The sequence below is a fragment of the Strix aluco genome, chromosome Z, assembly GCF_031877795.1.
Source record: "Strix aluco isolate bStrAlu1 chromosome Z, bStrAlu1.hap1, whole genome shotgun sequence".
In the NCBI taxonomy this organism is placed as follows: domain Eukaryota; kingdom Metazoa; phylum Chordata; class Aves; order Strigiformes; family Strigidae; genus Strix; species Strix aluco.
In genome coordinates, this window is record NC_133971.1 from 3215768 (window position 1) to 3233252 (window position 17485).

At 40.9% G+C, this 17485-nt stretch overlaps 1 protein-coding gene across 1 annotated transcript in view; it reads right to left on the reverse strand.

The window, feature by feature from the left end:
* Positions 1-17485, reverse strand: part of ADGRV1 (adhesion G protein-coupled receptor V1) — a 297357-nt gene that overhangs the window by 70066 nt on the left and 209806 nt on the right. The window contains exon 87 of the mRNA XM_074812785.1: positions 16573-16751. Coding sequence (XP_074668886.1) covers positions 16573-16751 — 179 coding nt within the window. The remainder of the gene's footprint in view (positions 1-16572; positions 16752-17485) is intronic.

The window sequence follows — 17485 nt, forward strand, 5'->3', positions numbered from 1 at the left end:
TTGAACCCTTCCAGGGAGGGGGCAGCCACAGCTTCTCTGGGCAACCTCTTCCAGTGTCTCACCACCCTCACTGTGAAGTATTTCATCCTTCTGTCTAACCTAAATCTACCCTCTTTCAGTTTACAGCCATTATTCCTGCTCCTATCACTACATGCCCTTGTAACAAGTCCCTTCCCATCTTTCCTGTAGCCCCTTTCAGTCCTGGGAGGCCACTCTAAGGTCTCCCCAGAGCCTTCTCTTCTCCAGCGGAACCCCCCCACCTCTCTCAGCCTGTCCTCACAGGGGGGTGCTCCAGCCCCCTGAGCATCTTCGTGGCCTCCTCTGGCCCCGCTCGAGCAGGTCCGTGTCCTTCTGTTGTTGATGCCCCCAGAGCTGGACCCAGCACTGCAGGGGGGTCTCCCAGAGCAGAGCACAGGGGGAGAATCCCCCCCTCGCCCTGCTGCCCACAGTGCTCTGGGTGCAGCCCAGCACACGGGTGGCTTTCTGGGCTGCCAGCGCATGTTGCTGACTCACAGGCAGTTTTCCACCCCCCAACCCCCCCCAACTCCTTCTCCTTGGGGCTGCTCTCCAGCCACTCCTCGCCCAGCCTGGATTTGTGCTGGGGATTGCCCCGACCCATGGGCAGGACCTTGCCCTTGGCCTTGTTGAACCTCATGAGGTTCACATAGACCCACCTCTCCAACCTGTCAAGGTTCCTGTGGATGACATCCCTTCCCTCCAGTGTGTTGGCCACACCACACAGCTTGATGTTGTTGGTGAACTTGATGAGGGTGCCTCAATCCCACTGTCCATGTCACCAACAAAGATGTTAAACAGCGCCAGTCCCAAGATGACCCCTGAGGACGCCACTCATCACAGGTCTCCACTTGGACATCGAGCTGTTGACCACAACTTTTTGAGTGTGACCATCCAGCCAATTCTATATCAACTGAGAGGTCCATCCATCAAATCCATGTCTCTCCAATTGATAGACAAGGATGTCATGCAAGACAGTGTCAAATGCTTTGCACAAGTCCTGGTAGAGGACATCAGTTGCTCTTCCCTTATCCACCAGCACTGGTTGTAGAAGACCACCAAATTTGTCAGGTACAATTTGCCCTTAGTGAAGCCATGTTGGCTGTCACCAATCAACTCTCTGTTTTCCATGTGTCTCAGCAGTTTCCAGGAGGATCCACTCCATCATCTTGCCGGGCACAGAGCTGAGACTGACTGGCCTGTAGTTCCCCAGGTCCTCTTTATTTCCCTTTTTTAAAATGGGGGTTATGTTTCCCCTTTTCCAGTCAGCAGGAACTTCACCAGACTGTCATGGCTTCTCAAATATGATGGATAGTGGCTTAGCCACTTCACCTGTCAGTTCCCTCAGGAGCTGGAGCCCTTGCTGGTGAAGACTGAGGCAAAAAAGTCACTGAGTACCTCAGCCTTCTCTATATCCTGGGTAAGGAGGTCTCTTCTTTTCTTCTGGAGAGGACCCACATTTTCCCTAGTCTTTCTTTCATCACTGACATACCTATAGAAGCTTTTCTTCTTGCCCTTGACATCCCTGGCCAGATTTAATTAATGGCGTGCATTAAAATGAAGGCCATGGATGCCTTGATAAAAATGACTCAAAGGCCACTGAAGCTAAGCATTAATGGTCAGATGCACTCTGCATTTCTAACAGCTCATTATTCATAACAACTTTGGGCCCACGGCAAGTTTTAAAAGAAAAAATTACATGGCTTGGGTAAATCAAACAGTGAAAGGCAAGCACGGTGGTATGGTGACTCAGGAAAACACACTATGTCTGCTTTCATGATTCAGTGCTTCAGAAACCTTTGTATGAGTCCACTAAGGACCTTCCCTCCAGCTAGGTTGATTCTTCTACAGGACTGAGCAGAGAAGAACAATTTCACACTGGTCAGTGTAAATTACAGCCACCTCAGGGTACTCTAAGTTACACCTGGCAAGCCAGAGAGATTGTTCAAGCAGTGGAGGCAGACTGAAATGTGTCATGGATTCATATTTTGATGACTCTCCGATATATGTTAGGGTTTCTTTTAGCAAGAAGTTCCTCTCAGGAAATAGTTTGGTTTTTTGTTTTGTTTTTTTTTTTTTTTGTCTGCTGTGCAACAAAAGAGCAGCTCAAAATAACCAGGACAGCACTATCTGATTTATATTTGCATCAGGTAACCCCAATAAATGGTCATATATTAAGGTGAAAGCAGCACTGGTTTATAACTGAGTCAAAGGGTGTTGCTGAAGCTTTCAAAGAGGCATGACACAGCCCACACCCCGCTGACATCGCTTTGGCAGGATGTGGTTGCCCACCAGCTCTCCTATGTTCTTTGGAAAATCCCTGCCACTTTTTTTTTTTAATGACTTGTGAACGAACTACATGCTTAACCCCTGTTGGCCAAATTACATGGACTGTATCAAATTTTAAACTGAACTCTGATTTTCTGAAATCAAGTTGTAATACAACGTTACAAAATAGCTCAGATTCTGATTTTATTAGAAAAAATCTTGGAAATGTATTTATTGCACACTGGAAATTTCTAACTAGACAGGATAAGATTTTAAAGTGGTAGTTACATGTGTACATGCTCTTACTGGAAATATTTTGCTTATTTCTTTCCATTAAAAAAATTAGGGTGAGAATTGGGTCCTAAATACTGTATTGAAATTAAAGGATGTATGACAATTACAGAAGTTTTTTTTAAAACTGGCACTCTGCTGGAGTTATATTTTACAAAGCAAAAAGTTTTCTGATATTAGTGGCTTCCAGTCCCAAAGAATAATCTGTGATGTATAAAGCACCTCTGAAATTTAAGATGACAGACAGAACAGTTGTAAATATTACACTTCTCTCTGCATGAAAGGTATTTGAAGCTATTTAAATGTCAGTTCCTGTTGCTTCTAGTTCTGAAAAAACTCTGGTAACTTAGAAAGTAAATTTGTTAAAAATAAGTAGGCTTTCTACCAGTAAGATAAGACATTTAGGAAAGCTAAGAAAATGTCAGAAAAACAAATTAGAAATGTAACACAATGAGCCAGCATTTGTAAAGATTGTCTTTTTAACTTAAACAATGAGGTGTTTGCTGAACTTCTACCATAAGTTCATGTGGGTGCTGTTACTGACAAGCGAAAAACACTAATACAAATGAATGTTCTTGCTGATAAGTAAACCGCAGGCAACCCTTCCTGATATGAGTTTTTTTTAAAAAACTTGTCTCAGTTCTTGCCTCCAAACAATGCAGCCAGAGAATCTCCAGCTCTAGATGTTAACAGAGGCTTTTGCAATATGTAGACTTTTGTTTGTTTGGGGTTTTCAGGGTGGGTTTTTTTTTCCGCCCCTGCTTTGCACACAGAGGCAGCTCTCAGTACAGCGTGTGCAGGACACGGCGCAGAGCGGAAACTCGCCGCGTTACTGCTCTGGAGGAAGTACGAGTTTCTTTCCTCACAAGCAGTCTGAAAAACCTAAATTTGTGAGCCTGCAGAGCGGCGCGTCTGCACCACCATGCTCCTCATCGAAAGCGCCACATCTGCCTCTCCCAGATGGTGACACGGCAGATACGCGCCCAGCTGCCTCTGAGGGTGCCTAGCAAAGCTCAGCTTTTGGCTCCGGGTGCTGCTGCTGAGCCATCGCCAAGGTCAATGTCTGAGGAGCTCGGGTCCCCTCACAGCCACCTCCAGCAAGGGGCACGGTTGGCGCCGCTCCCACGTCTGTTAGACCCAGGATGAGAAACCGCCACTTGTTAAAGGCTGAGGGTGACTGGTTCCACCAGCTGTTTATTAACCGGGTTTTACAAGGCTGTGCTTGGTTAGCCACTGTCGGCGTGCTGCAGAAACACTGAGATAAGCTGCTTCTTGCAGCCGAGTGTCCCAAAGCCGACGCAGTTCCCTGGGGAGATGGGGCATCTCGCACAGATGCGGAACAGCCCCTGCGCAAACACTGAGCCTCTGACCCAAAAATACCTGTCTGGTTGGAGCTACAAGTGCGTCTTACGCTTTCGTGCACCTGTGCAAGAAATCTTATTCTCTGTGTGTTGTGTGAGCTCTTCATAAACCCGTGGCCATGATGTTCTACGAGCTTTTTCACAGGTTATCCTACTTTTAGATGTGGCCTTGATCCATGGCGAAAACTACACAAATTCTGATGTAAAAATGTAAAAGATTCCTGGTTTAATTCACCCTATTTAACCTAAGGGATGTGGTGCAAAAACTGGAATCAGGGGAAAAACACTTTTCACCCTATAATTTCAGGAAAGCACTTGATTGAGAAAGGTTGCATATATTTCTGTAATTTTTTTGGAAAAAAAATTAAAAAGGCAAGTGCTTTCCTTATAGCTGCAGCTCAAAGACAACACCATGATGTTATTTTTGCTTTTGTTTAATCACTTTTCCTCAAAAGGAAATAGGGGATTTTCTCTGGAGCACCAAACATCATCTGCTTATAGGTCAAGGCAAGCAAACCTCCTATGAACCATAAAAGCTGCCTCAAAGAGTCCAGCACAGCTATGAAAAAAGTAAATTTTGAGACTTCTATAATCAAATACTACTGCCCAAAGCACAACACAGCTAGACTGACCCCTTTGATCCAGTGCTGTACTTGGCCTCTGTCACCTCATCGGCATGATGGGAACATGAACCCAAGAAACCTTTTACTGCCCATGCTAGTGCTGTGGATATTGTTTGGTATGAACAAAAAAGAAAGCTGTGTTTGATTAATTGAAATCAGTTTATATCTCATGCAGATTAGCTCAGAGATGGGCCCATATCTTTTATTTCATATATAATTCAACATGGGGAAATTAATTCTTTTTACTGGATGCAGGTGTCAAATGAAATGCAAAATGTTTAATAACAGTTTTTCCAGAGTTTATGGAGTGATAATGTGGCAGTCAACCCTTTGGCATTATTTAGTTGTCTTTTAGCTTCTTTCCTCTATGCAGCAAAAGAAAGAAGAAAAAGAGTGAGGAGAAGAAGAGAAGGAGGGAAAAAAGGTAACGAAGACACAGTTAGAGCATTTTGGTTAAGAAATGTAAACTCAGAAAGCAGTGGAACTTACAATTGCCAGAAATCAGGCCAAGGCTTGCTCACTCTTGTTTACATTTGGACAGATTGTCCCAACAATTTTTTGAAAGACAACTCTGTGTCAGTGGGAAGTGCTGCTAGTAATTTGACCGTATCACATTTACTCACATGTCAGAATTCATTATGAAGAGCACCATATTCATTAATGGAGGTACAGAATAATTACCGATGATAGAAAACAGTGGGGAAAATCCAGTCCACCACGAACAAAGAATGAAGAAGTGCCAAGATGCTGTTTTGAAACAGCAAAGAACAGGATCTTCAGACGATTCAGTTTGAGTCAGTGTGTGCAACAACAGTCTTGTCAATAAACCAGACCTATTGCATAATAAAGCAAAATACAATTTCCTTGTTTTTCTGTACTGCTGCTGTCACTGTAGAGCTAAACAGTTGGGAAAAGGGGAAAAATAAAATGCCTAAGCAATGCTTTTCTATAATAAGAACCCAAAATGTCAGCTGCTGTTGTTTTAGAACATGGCCCACTGTGTTTCAGTCTTCTCATTATGCCATCCTCTGGAAATTTCTCAGAACAATTTTATACCTTTTTTTTTTTTTTTTTTTTCCCCTCCTGTGAAAGTAAATACTGAGGAAGCACCAAAGGAGAAGCAGCAAGCACTTAGCAGAAGCATTGTATTAATACAGGTTAGGCTTCCAAGGCACTGGAAGCTCTGGAGTCCCCAGGCAGATCATCCCAGAAGTCCCAGAAGACTTGTAGCCTTCAGCATCCCACCAGGAAAATATGCTGGTAGAAGCGTGTTTGAAGTCTCTTAGAGCAGGGTTCTTGCTAACACTGCAATTTTAAAATTATATAAGGAGTTATGAGTCTGATTTCAGTTAATTATCTTGCTCCTGTTTATATCTAAGGCTTCTTCCTCATGTGTATCAGCCATTATCAATGGCTTCGAAATAATCATCTATTATTACGGGTTTTTTTGTTTTTTACTATTTAATATTTGTTACAGTTTCTCACACGCAAGAAAATGTTCCCCTTGTACTAGCTTTTAGGGCAGACACTCCTAACCAGCTTACTATTTCTATCCATTCTTTCAACCAAGCATTTTAATGTAAATCTAGCTGAGAAAGGAGATGTTTCTATGTGCAAACTGTCAAACATAAATAAAGCATATTTTCACAGTCCTGCCCTTTGGCATGAAGAATAACAAAATGTCATGCGAAAGTCTTTTTCCCCACTTCAAAACAGTATTTAGTATGTATACTTTTTCTAATCTGCATGTTTTGTTGTAACAATAAACGCCCAGGATAAGCACGCTCTTCAAACGCTTCTATCAGGCATAGTGGTTCTGTATAAGCCATACCGCCAATTAAATTTAATACTACTAATACAAATCCATCTGCTAAAGCTGTGTTCCTTTTTCTCAGATGCATTTTAGCACAGATTGATGAGATACACTTTTAATTACCGGTGCTGTTACATAGCGCAGACAAGAGTTTGCCTTGCAAAGCACAGCTCACTGCATTAAATACAGTCAATGTCCATGTACTTCACACAACTAAAATGTGAGAACAAAATCAACCTATCGCAGAACACTCCTGTGGTGAAGTAAAAAAAAAAAAAATAAAAAAAATCTGGTTTTTTACTACTCTTTTTAGGAAGATCAAATACAAGAGGTTAGATATATACTTATTATAAATAGCATGTCAGTGTCAATGAAGTAGTGGGAGCCAGTTGCTCATATTGATCTCACTATTGCTTATTTTAGCATTTCCTGTTATATTCTAGCATATCAGATGAAAGCTTTTCTAAACTGTTGGAAAACAGATAAACCGAGAACAATCTTTTTTAGTAGCAGTAGGCGGTATTCTGCTAATTAAAGATCATGAAGTAGGAGGGACTATCTTGCTAAATTCTTACACAACCTGAAAGGAAATACGAAGCTTTTTAAAGCTGTCAGTGGCAGGGATGCAAGCCTTCATCCTGCAGATGTTCTCTGTTACTCCTGCCATAGTACTACACAGGCTTTAGAGAAGTCTCTGGAGTTTTGCATGGGCACAGAAATCCCCTCATCTGAAGCTGTTTGAAGGATCAGGCTCCAAGGTCATTTGTGGGTGCAACTTTCACCTATAACAACCTATCCTTGAAATGCTTTAAAACTGCCTTGATTTGTCAGAACTTAACAGTGGTTGGAAATTTTACCTTAATAACAAATATTCTTCTCTAATCACCTTTCAAAATTCCATCATTCAAATCAACCAGAATTTATCTTTCTTTGTTTTAATGTTTTAAAAGCACAACACAGCGATTATGTCTGTTTATGATATGCTAACATTTGCTTAACATTAACAGTAAATATTTGCCAAGATATAAAAAGCACTCAACCCCCTGCCCCCACCCCCAACTATTGTCCTCCACTGAAAACATATGTTGGAAATGAGGGATAAATAAAAGGTAATTAAAGCCATCACATTTAGCAGTAAGAGATTTCTAAATAATCCTTAGCAGTGGGTAGCACATTAGGCAGCTTCACTGGAAATAATGGAGGAGTTTAGAAAATAAAGCACAAGTAGAGAATACAAAAAGGCCAAACTTTGTACTCTCTTAACTGTTGCCACAGGTCAGGGAAGTAGGGTAATTTGCCCTGTACATACATATATATATATATATATATATATGTATGGGAATGTCTATATTGTGGTGCAGTGTAGGCATAACCCAAGTAGCTCTGATACATCAGAAACACTTCTCCTACAGTAGCACAGAGCTCAGCATGGGATAATTTACCCTGCCTGCAAAACAGTGAGTGGTGAGAAATTAGCCAGTGGAAAATACAGGCTTTTTTTCCCCCCACTGCTTCAGCTGAGTGGTTAGCACAGCGCTTGGCCTCGCATCCAGGTGTTCAAGCATCACTCTGTACTGAGCTCTAGCAACAGCGGTTTGCAAAAGCTTTGAAATCCTAGATGATACGCCAGTGAACTGAGGAGAAAGGAGGTGGAAGAATTGGGATAACAGGAAGCACAAGCAGGAGAGAGAAGACCATGTGGGGAGACACTTCCAAGTCCACACGGAATATAAAGTAAGGCTTAGGTATTAGGGGATGGGAATTCCACATCTGTTCACCATACAAACCTCTTCCTCTTAGCACGTCTGACAGTTTATTAAAATCCCTGAATGCTTTTTCTGGCTATTCTTAGCTATTTTCTTAGCTATTCCTGCCTGTAAAAGTCTAGTTTCAAGCGTGTTGTTCTAAGTCTCTGGACTAAATTCAGCACTTTTGAAGCAATATGGAAAGGGGACATGAGACTTCAGTCAAATACTTGGACAGCAATTAGCTCACTCAAGCTAAAAAATTCCTGTTACTGGTAGTGGCACAAGTCCTTGGATTTAAGAAAGCAGGGCTCTATTTTAGGGAACAGCTAGCAAGCCAGGGATCTGTGCCCAGAATGTGTGCCAGCAGTGAAACAGTCATGCAGCTTGGTGAGACCTAGAACAGCATCCACTATTTTGTCTTATGCGGTTAAGTGTCAGTGCACCAGCCTGGCAGGTATTTGGTTAGAGAGACAAAGCATGGCTCTATCTCTAACAAATAAGGTTTACAGGGTCCTCCTTGTAAGCGCAGGCAGTAAATAATTAGAAGAGGTGGGGCTGTAGCCCTTGAAATAAAACTTAACAAAAAGTAGTGTCTGGAAATCTGTTTCAGGAAGATTTTATCCTTACAACAGCATCAAAATAAATGAAGCTTGGAGAAGTACTTAGTACTTAGACATCACGAATTATTATGTTTTTGTTTGGGTTGAGCCCTGAGCCTAGGCTGTCCCCATCCTCCACCTATCCCTATGAGTTAAAACTTACTTATTTAAGAAATCTTTGACTGGACTTATCATTCAAACTTCCAGTCCTGGCAAGACTTTAAAGTAAACATTTCTCATCACGTGCAACTTTGTCTAACACCAAATATAAAAGCAGAGGATAATGATTTACAGATTTGTGCTTCTTTCAAGCCTTCCACTTCTTCGCTACACTTGGAAGTGATGCAAAACCTGCTACCCTGCTAGCATCTGTGCTTCACCACATGAGAGTACCTTTGGGAGTGTAGACTATCCTTATTTTTGTGCGTTTTACAGCTCTCAGCATACAGGTGTTAACAAACCAACAATTAAGACAATATCTTAGAGCGCTAGCTGTCTCCACGCTTCTATTTTATCACTCCTGTAGCAACTCAACAGGGTGTGACTCACTCAAGGAAACCGAGCATTCAATCAGCAGCTGCACTGCTTGTTTTGTATGAAATCCAGTTCTGCCTCCCTCTCATGTGAGGACACACAAAGGGCCCTTGACCCATTGCTATGCACCTGGCGCTGGAAAGCATTTTCTGTGAAGTTTGTTTTCCAAATAATGTTGGCCATGGCTCCTAGACATTAATTTGTGCCCTGTGTTGTGCCCGTGTGTAAGAACCTGATTCAGAGAAACTGCAATGTGAGTAACAGGAAGACTTGTTAACTCTTAGTCACAGAAAGAAGTTCATTGTTTCCAGCCTTGTGTTCTCCTGTCCCTTGGATGTGGCTGCACAGTCACAGATCCAGTGACTTTGCTGGAAAAACTTCTGCCTTGCACTAGACTGTAGAGGAGATAGAAGTGTTTGTTTTTTTCTAGAAAGGAATTCTGCAGGACAATCATTTTCATTATTTTTCATTCATCATTTGTCTAGATAAGTGATCTGTGCAGTGGGGGGCGGAAGTGGCTGACAGGCTGCGCCCAGAGGGTGGTGGGAAATGGCTCCTTTTCAAACTGACAGCCTGTCACAAGTGGGGTCCCCCAGGGATCAATACTGCACCCAACACTGTTTAATATCTCTATAAGTGACGTGGATGATGGGACCAAGTGTACCCTGATGAAGTTCGCTGGTCATACCAAACTGAGTGGGGAAGTGGGCAGTGGGGAAGGGAGAGTCACCCTGCAGGAAGACCTGGACAGGCTGGAAGAGTGGGCTAACAAGGACCTTATGAAGTTCAAGGAGGACAAGTGTAAGGTGTTGCACCTGGGAAAACATCATCCAGGAGTGCAGCACAGGCTGGGACCTACCCAGTTGGGGAGCAGCTCTGTGGAAAGGGACCTGGGGGTCCTGGTGGACAGCAAGCTCAACATGAGTGACCAGTGTGCTGCTGTGGCCAACGGGATGCTGGGCTGCATCAACAAAGGCATCACCAGCAGAGATAAAGAAGTCATTATCCCCCTCTACTCAGCGCTTGTCAGGCCACACCTGGAATACTGTGTTCAGTTTTGGTCCCAGCTATACCAAAAAGATGTGGCCAGGCTGGAGAGGGTGCAGAGAAGGGCCATAAAGATGATCAAGGGACTGGGCAGCCTGTCCTGTGAGGAAAGGCTGAGAGAACTGGGTTTGTTCAGCCTGGAGGAGAGAAGGCTTAGGGGAGACCTTGTCACCATGTTCCAGTACTTAAAGGGTGGCTACAAAGGAGATGGAGACTCTCTTCTTACAAGGAGCCACATGGAGAAGATGAGGGGTAATGGGTGTGAGTTACTCCTGGGGAGATTCTGGTTGGACACAAGAGGAAAACGTTTCACAATGAGAGCAATCAGCCACTGGAGTGATCTCCCCAGGGAAGTGGTGGGTTCCCCAACAGTGGACACTTTTAAGATTCAGCTGCACAGGGTGCTGAGCCATCCTGTCTGTACTGTGCTTGTGCCAAGAAAGGTTGGGCCAGATGATTCTTGAGGTCCCTTCCAACCTGGAATTCTGTGATTCTATGATTTTCATAGATATTGTCATGGCAGACAATATGATACAAGATATATTTGTGAGAACATTTAACTTAGCCTTTTTCTGCTGTGAGATATTATCATAACACTAGCACTGAAAACAAATACACGGATACTTCTGTAATTTTAAAGTATTGTAACGGCACATGTAGTTCTTCTGTGGTCAGTTTGTTTACCACTGGGGATTTTAAAGAGGAAAATTAGTGAATCAGGTGGGACCTCCTGAGAGGGGAGATCGTTCTTCCCTTGTGCAAATAAATGATCCTGCTAAAAAAGAGACACTTCTAGAAACTGGAGGGATTGGCGGAAGGAAAAGAGTTTGGAAAGTGTAAGGAGCAGACCACCATGTCTCAGAAATAACCAAAAAACATGTTCTGAAAACTAGAGGAAATTATACAGTTTGCTTCAATTAAAAAAGGTAGGCTGAAGCTTGACAAAAGCCATGCTAGAAAACCAGCTTGACCAGCTTTTGCAAGGCCACAGTGGGCAGGGAGATATTTGTTTATAAACTTTTAAATTTGTATTCTGTCATGTCTAATCACTTCCAGGTTTATCCTTTTCAAAGGTTATGTGGTTTAGTTTATACTCTAATAAAAACAGTCCTTTGGCCTCCTTATGAGAAGAAGATCTAGTCAGACTCAAAGCTTAAGCTGCAACAAGAGTACTTCTCAAGTATATAAAAAACATATTTAATGCTATTGTAGGTAAGAGTTTTCAAACCACCCAAGTTACTTAAAAGTTCAAGCTCTGAGCTGTAATTCTGAACAATTTTAAGGCAGTGGTCTTTTTTTGTAACAGCTATTATAGCTCTGGATACTCTTGTGTACAAGTCCAGTGAACGTAGCATAATTAACCTTTAAACTCATGTTTGTGAACAAAACCTGATACTTGTAATTAAAGAATTCTGGCCTCTGATCTCAGATGCGTTAAGGCAAAACCCTGCAAATGGGTGTGGTTTCACTGACTTCCAAGGGTACTGAAATTTTTACTTGTATGCAAGTGTGAATAATTAAATTTTTAGGGCTCTATGAGAAATTAGCTACTTTATTGTTGAGGATTCCCATTTTAGAAGTCATTTTGCTTGCTTCTTTGTTTTGTAAGTGTAAGAGACTTCTAAGGTGTTGTAGATTTTTCTAAACAACAAGGATAGTTTTCACCATTTTATCTCAGAATGTACTTAAGAAAACTGTCAGAACTAGATGAGTAATCAAGGACTGTAACAAATAGAGCTAACGACCGCTAACAACTGCCAAAGACCCTATGGAAGCCCCTCAGAGACCCAAGCCCATGAGTAATGACTATGTAGATATAACTAGTTCTGGGAAATTTAATGCATATGTATGTAACAGAGTGAGATAAGCTTTAGCTGAGGCAACCTACGTGGACATGTTAGGTGGACCAATTCCCTCATGTCCTGGCCAAAGTAATGCCTGCTCATTAATGCGAAAACCCAGCAGTAAGGAGTTTTATTCCCGATTTCAGTGACATCATGAACCCAAACACAGTTTTCTTCGAAAAGGTGATTGAATTGTTGCTAGTCTCAAGTCATTCACCAGTTTGAGGTTTTATACCTATACCTCCATTGGTTTCCAGAACTGTCTGCAGTCTGTAACACCCCTGTGATGCATGGTACACATATATTGCTGACATTTGTCTTCAAACTAACCAGCAATGGGACCAGGATGAAACTGGTGGGAGCTAGATTGTATGTAATTCTTCACATCCCTTTCTTCACCTCTCCAGTGCACTTTCCATCTCTTTTGTTGATATCTGCAGTTCCAATTTGCCTCCATGTTTTCCACCTTACCAGGTGAACCGTGTCTTTGTACTTTAAGAGACTCATTAGAAATACATTACTCAGGTTAAACATATTGCTAAGATTAAACTCACTTTGAGAACATCAGCTAAAAGATTTTCAGAAATAAGGCCATGACTGGCTAGCTGTATATACCAAGTCAACAGCAAATGTTGAACTGTCTGAAGTTTGGGAACCACAGTGAGCTTTGGAATTTGATTTTAAGCTGAACTCTTGTCTTGTTGTGAACTCATCTGATCTGTTCATACATTTTTCTTATTCAACAAGAAAAATTATTCTCAAGAGGAGAAGAAGGGTGCTGAAGTGTGCAAAGCCAATTCCTGTAAAGAAACACAAATTATGGGTTTGGTTTATAGTTCTGAAAGAGACAATCAGATGGGAGGTAAGGGAAAAAAAAAAAAAAAAAAAAAAAAGAAGAGAAGGGTTATCCAGAGGTCTCTACTTATGTCACAACAGAAAGTCATGGTGACATTCAATGTAATAAGAAATGACAAAAGGAAATACTTTTTAAAAACAGCGTGTACCTAAATGATAGCATTTAGGTCCTTAGAAGATATTTTAGATGAAGATTGCAGTACATTCAATTGTATTGATCGGATTGGAAAATTGTCTGTATGATGAAAAAACTCAGAAATATAAAAGGATAATATATCTCTTTCAGAGTGATTTTAAACCGTCTATTTCAGTGCTTAATTCAAATTTCAGTTATTAGCCAGTTGAACAGAACTGACACCTGCCTCTTATCACTAAAAAACACTAATGAATCAGCCATCATGGCAATTCTTAAGCAAGGATATACATTCCAAAGCATGGTTACTAGAGAGCAGGGTAGAAAATATACTTGAAATTTAGAGACACATTAGAGATTTCATTTACAAACACTGACAAACTTTCATGTAAGACTTTTACCATACAAAAAGTAAAACACAAGATAGATGTCAAATGCCTGTTCGAGCCGCTTCTACTAGTCAGCTGCACACAGAGAATGCCCCTACTTTGAAGTTTCATGTGACATGATTGAGCCAATGGTTATTACACACAGAAATTAAGCAGAGGTGCAGTTATAGACACCTGCATCTGAAATAACTTGTTACTCTTTCTTAAAAGAAGGCATGAGAACTAATGCATATTTTTAAGAGGGGATCAAATCTTATTACTCTCCTTAGTAAAGGTATTGTATCAGCTCTTCACAGAACTTCCACATTTTTCTTTACAGATATCCAGACAGACAGCTCTTCCTCCATTCAAACCCATCCTATGCAAATGCCCATCTCATTGCTCCTTTCATTCCAGTTATGCTGATGTGATTGCTTTCATCAGCAACTTTTCTGGCCCTATTCAAACAGCCTTTCACCTCTTCAGCTGAGCAATGGGGGAATTGGCAAAGGGAGGAGTAAAACAGCCCTTTCTTGGCAGTTAGCTCTTTCACACATAATTGAGCTAGGATCTGAAAAAAAAAATCATGCTGCCTGGTGGCATTGATACAGACAAATTTATCAGTATCATAAAAAAAATTCACATAATGCCAGAGTGCACTGTTCATGCCATACATAAACTGTTAATTCTGAAGATAATCACCAACATGTATATTACTGTTATCACCACAGCAGCCTGTTAGTTTTATACTGTGACATATTATGGGAGTTATTGTACAAAATATATGCATTTGAGTGTAGAATTTGTCATATCTGAAGCCAGACCCTGTCATAATACTTCTTTTGAAGCACAAAATTCAACACAGCTCAAATTTTGTGCTCAGTACAAGCACAAAATGAAGTTCTTTCAGCACAGCCATCCTGTTGGCTATTAATTGTGCCCCTGGCGTTCTGGTTAGGAACAAAAACAGTTGGTCAGACACCACACTAATGCAAAAATGCCTGAAGGAGTGATCACTTAGAAGAGAGCTAAGATAACAGGCTTCACTGCTTTTATTACTTCAACCAGCCTTCCAGCTCTCACATGAAATGAGCTCCTTAGCAGCACACCATTGTTCTCAAAGTATTTCTAAGGCTGATTCTGAAGTTAGCATGTAATGACCTTGACTTTGGAAATCTCCTTGTTTCCCTTTCCACTAATACATCCTGGTTTGGAGAAAACAAACCACATGATGTAGTTCAATCTGTCCGCTTTTTTACATTCAGGCTTTGAAAGTCCTCTTTGTATAATTAAGAGCAACTTTTAAAGTGCTCTTCAAATTAGGAATTAGCATCGATGCTATTTATGAAAATCCTTGCAGATATCTCCTTAGTGTTCACATTGACTGAACTGGAATAAGCTGCACACGCACTAAGCTTGGGATGATTTCTGTCATTTGCCCACTTTAATAAGATGCTGGAAAAGTTTTATATTTAATTTGGGCAAATGAGTTGGACTGAGTAATTTTCCTCTACTTAATGATTTTATCAGAACACAGGGATTTTTCCTTGTTTTTGAATGAATGAGACATGGACACCAAAAGAAAACAACTGTGAAACGGTGGTTCACTGCATAGTGATACCATCAACCCACTGTCTGATAGCAATCAGAAGACTTGAGTATGCTACACACATTTCTCATGTTGGGGAAGTATTTTACCATGAAGTAAAATACAATACTCTCGTTCACCATGTTCTGTGAAGAAAAATCTATGTGTATGGGATGGTGTAGAGCTATGCAGCACTCCCTGATGTTGTGTGAATATCAGAAGTGGTCTGTAGTAGTGGACCTCAGGTACTCTTTTGAGTTGAGAGCTGGTGTCTGTTATCGTGGAACTAAACCTTGGCTAACACGGCAGGATAGCTTGTAGTACGTGGTGTAGCTCATTTAGATCTAAATCAGGTATGCCTGCTTATCATACACTGTGCACATATACATACATATATATATACAAGTAATATTTATAACTGCACACATATATGTAATGCATATTCTCAGACACACAAATATTGAATTCCAGTATCTACTTCTCACAGTAATTCCTTTTGTATGACAAAAAAAACACTGTACTGAATTTTGTTCAGTTATAATGGAACCATGCACAGATATTCTGTTTTGGGTCTACTCTGCCAGCACCATTATAAGAAGTTTCCATAAAAAGAACTTGTACATTCTTCTATTATTTTTAAAAAGAAGTTGTCTGTTTATTCTTTCCTGTGCATGAAGCATGTAATTATGACACAAAGTGAATAAGCATAATAGCCTCATATCCTAGAATAGCTATTATCTAGGTTATATCAAAGCTATAGATTAGCTTTGCCAGAAAATGGGCCAGAGTAAAAGGGGTAGGGAAGGAGAACAAAAATATTTATCTATGTATCTTTCCACTTAAACATCTAAAGTTCTAGGAATTGTTTTAATTAGGACAGTTTTCTGAAGTTATATATAGCTTTAAAAGGGCTGTGTTAATTATTGGCATTACAGCAAAGCTCAAGTTTGGAACAGTTTGTAATACAACATATTCTATATTCCAAGAGAAACACTTCAGGAAATATATTTGACATGTTAATGTAGTAACATTGTTAGCAAAGAATATATTTAATAATCTAAGAGGCAGGAGCTTAAGGCTGGGTTTGGCGTTGTGTTTTTTTAAACACGGAAATGAAATGGAAGAAAAACATGCTCTTCCGCTCACTTTTGCAGCAGTAACCATTTCTATCCTTTACCCTGCAATTGCACTGTCTCAGAAGAGAATAAATAATTTACCCACAAAGCAGACATGCTCGAGCTGGCTCTGCCAATGCTCAGCCCAGGATGGAACTGTGGAGAAACTGGAGCAAAGCCTAATTGCATGGAAAGTGATGCATTGCATACGGGTGACACACTTGCTTCACCTCCACCAAACGAGGAATTCCCCTGCCCCTCACTGCATTTGGCTGCATGCATATCCCCTTCCCTACGTGCAAGCAAATTAAATATAAAGCAAAAGAGAGAGTACAATAGCTAGCTCATGCCTTGTTAAAGGAAAACTTACAGATCACTGTAGACAAGGCCATAAATCTGTGCTGTGCTGTGATGATAGATTCCTCTCAGGATAATTAAAAGCAGGATCACAACAAAAGCTGGAAGCCCCCAACTCAAAACGAAGTAAAGCAGATAGCGCCGCTCTGTGTGTTCATCATTCATCACCAGGACGTACCAGAAATTAACAGCCTGAAGAATAATGCAGAATGTTAGTCAATAGACTTGTGGATGATTAGATATCCCAAAAAACAAATCACTCTGAAAGTCATAATACAGCATATTTCTGTCCCAGCATATGTGTATATATAAACATTTTCAAACATATTTTGTTCTCATTTTCTTCTTTTAAGTAATCAAAAGAGACTGATTATAAAAGAAGCATGTTTATTTATATAACTGTTAGATTTGGAATTAGACTATCAGAGAAGAAGGGACACCCTGTTTAGTAGAAAACACTATTTTTGCAGATCAAAAATAGCTTTGTGGTGCAGAAGTAGCTTTCTTCTTGGCTTTCCATACCTTCACAGAAAAGACTGACGTAATATTGCTAAACCTCATCTCTACTTAATCTTTCTATACTATTGTTCAGCTCTATGTATCTTCTTGCAGGAAATGCACTAACCTCTTTCAACAGTTCTAACATGGTCCAGTTCTGGGCTCACCAGTACAACAAAAACACGGAGCAAGTCCAGCAAAGGGCCATGAACATGATTAATAGACTGGAGTATCTCTCCTATGAGGAGAGGCTGAGAGATCTGGGGCTGTTTACCCGGGAGAAGAGGATGCTCAGAGGGATCTGTGTATAAATAACTGATGGGAGGGTATGATGAAGAGGGAGCCAGAGCCTCCTCAGTGGTGCCCAGCGGCAGGGCAAGAGGCAACGGGCACAAATTAATATATGTGAAATTCTATCTGAACATAAG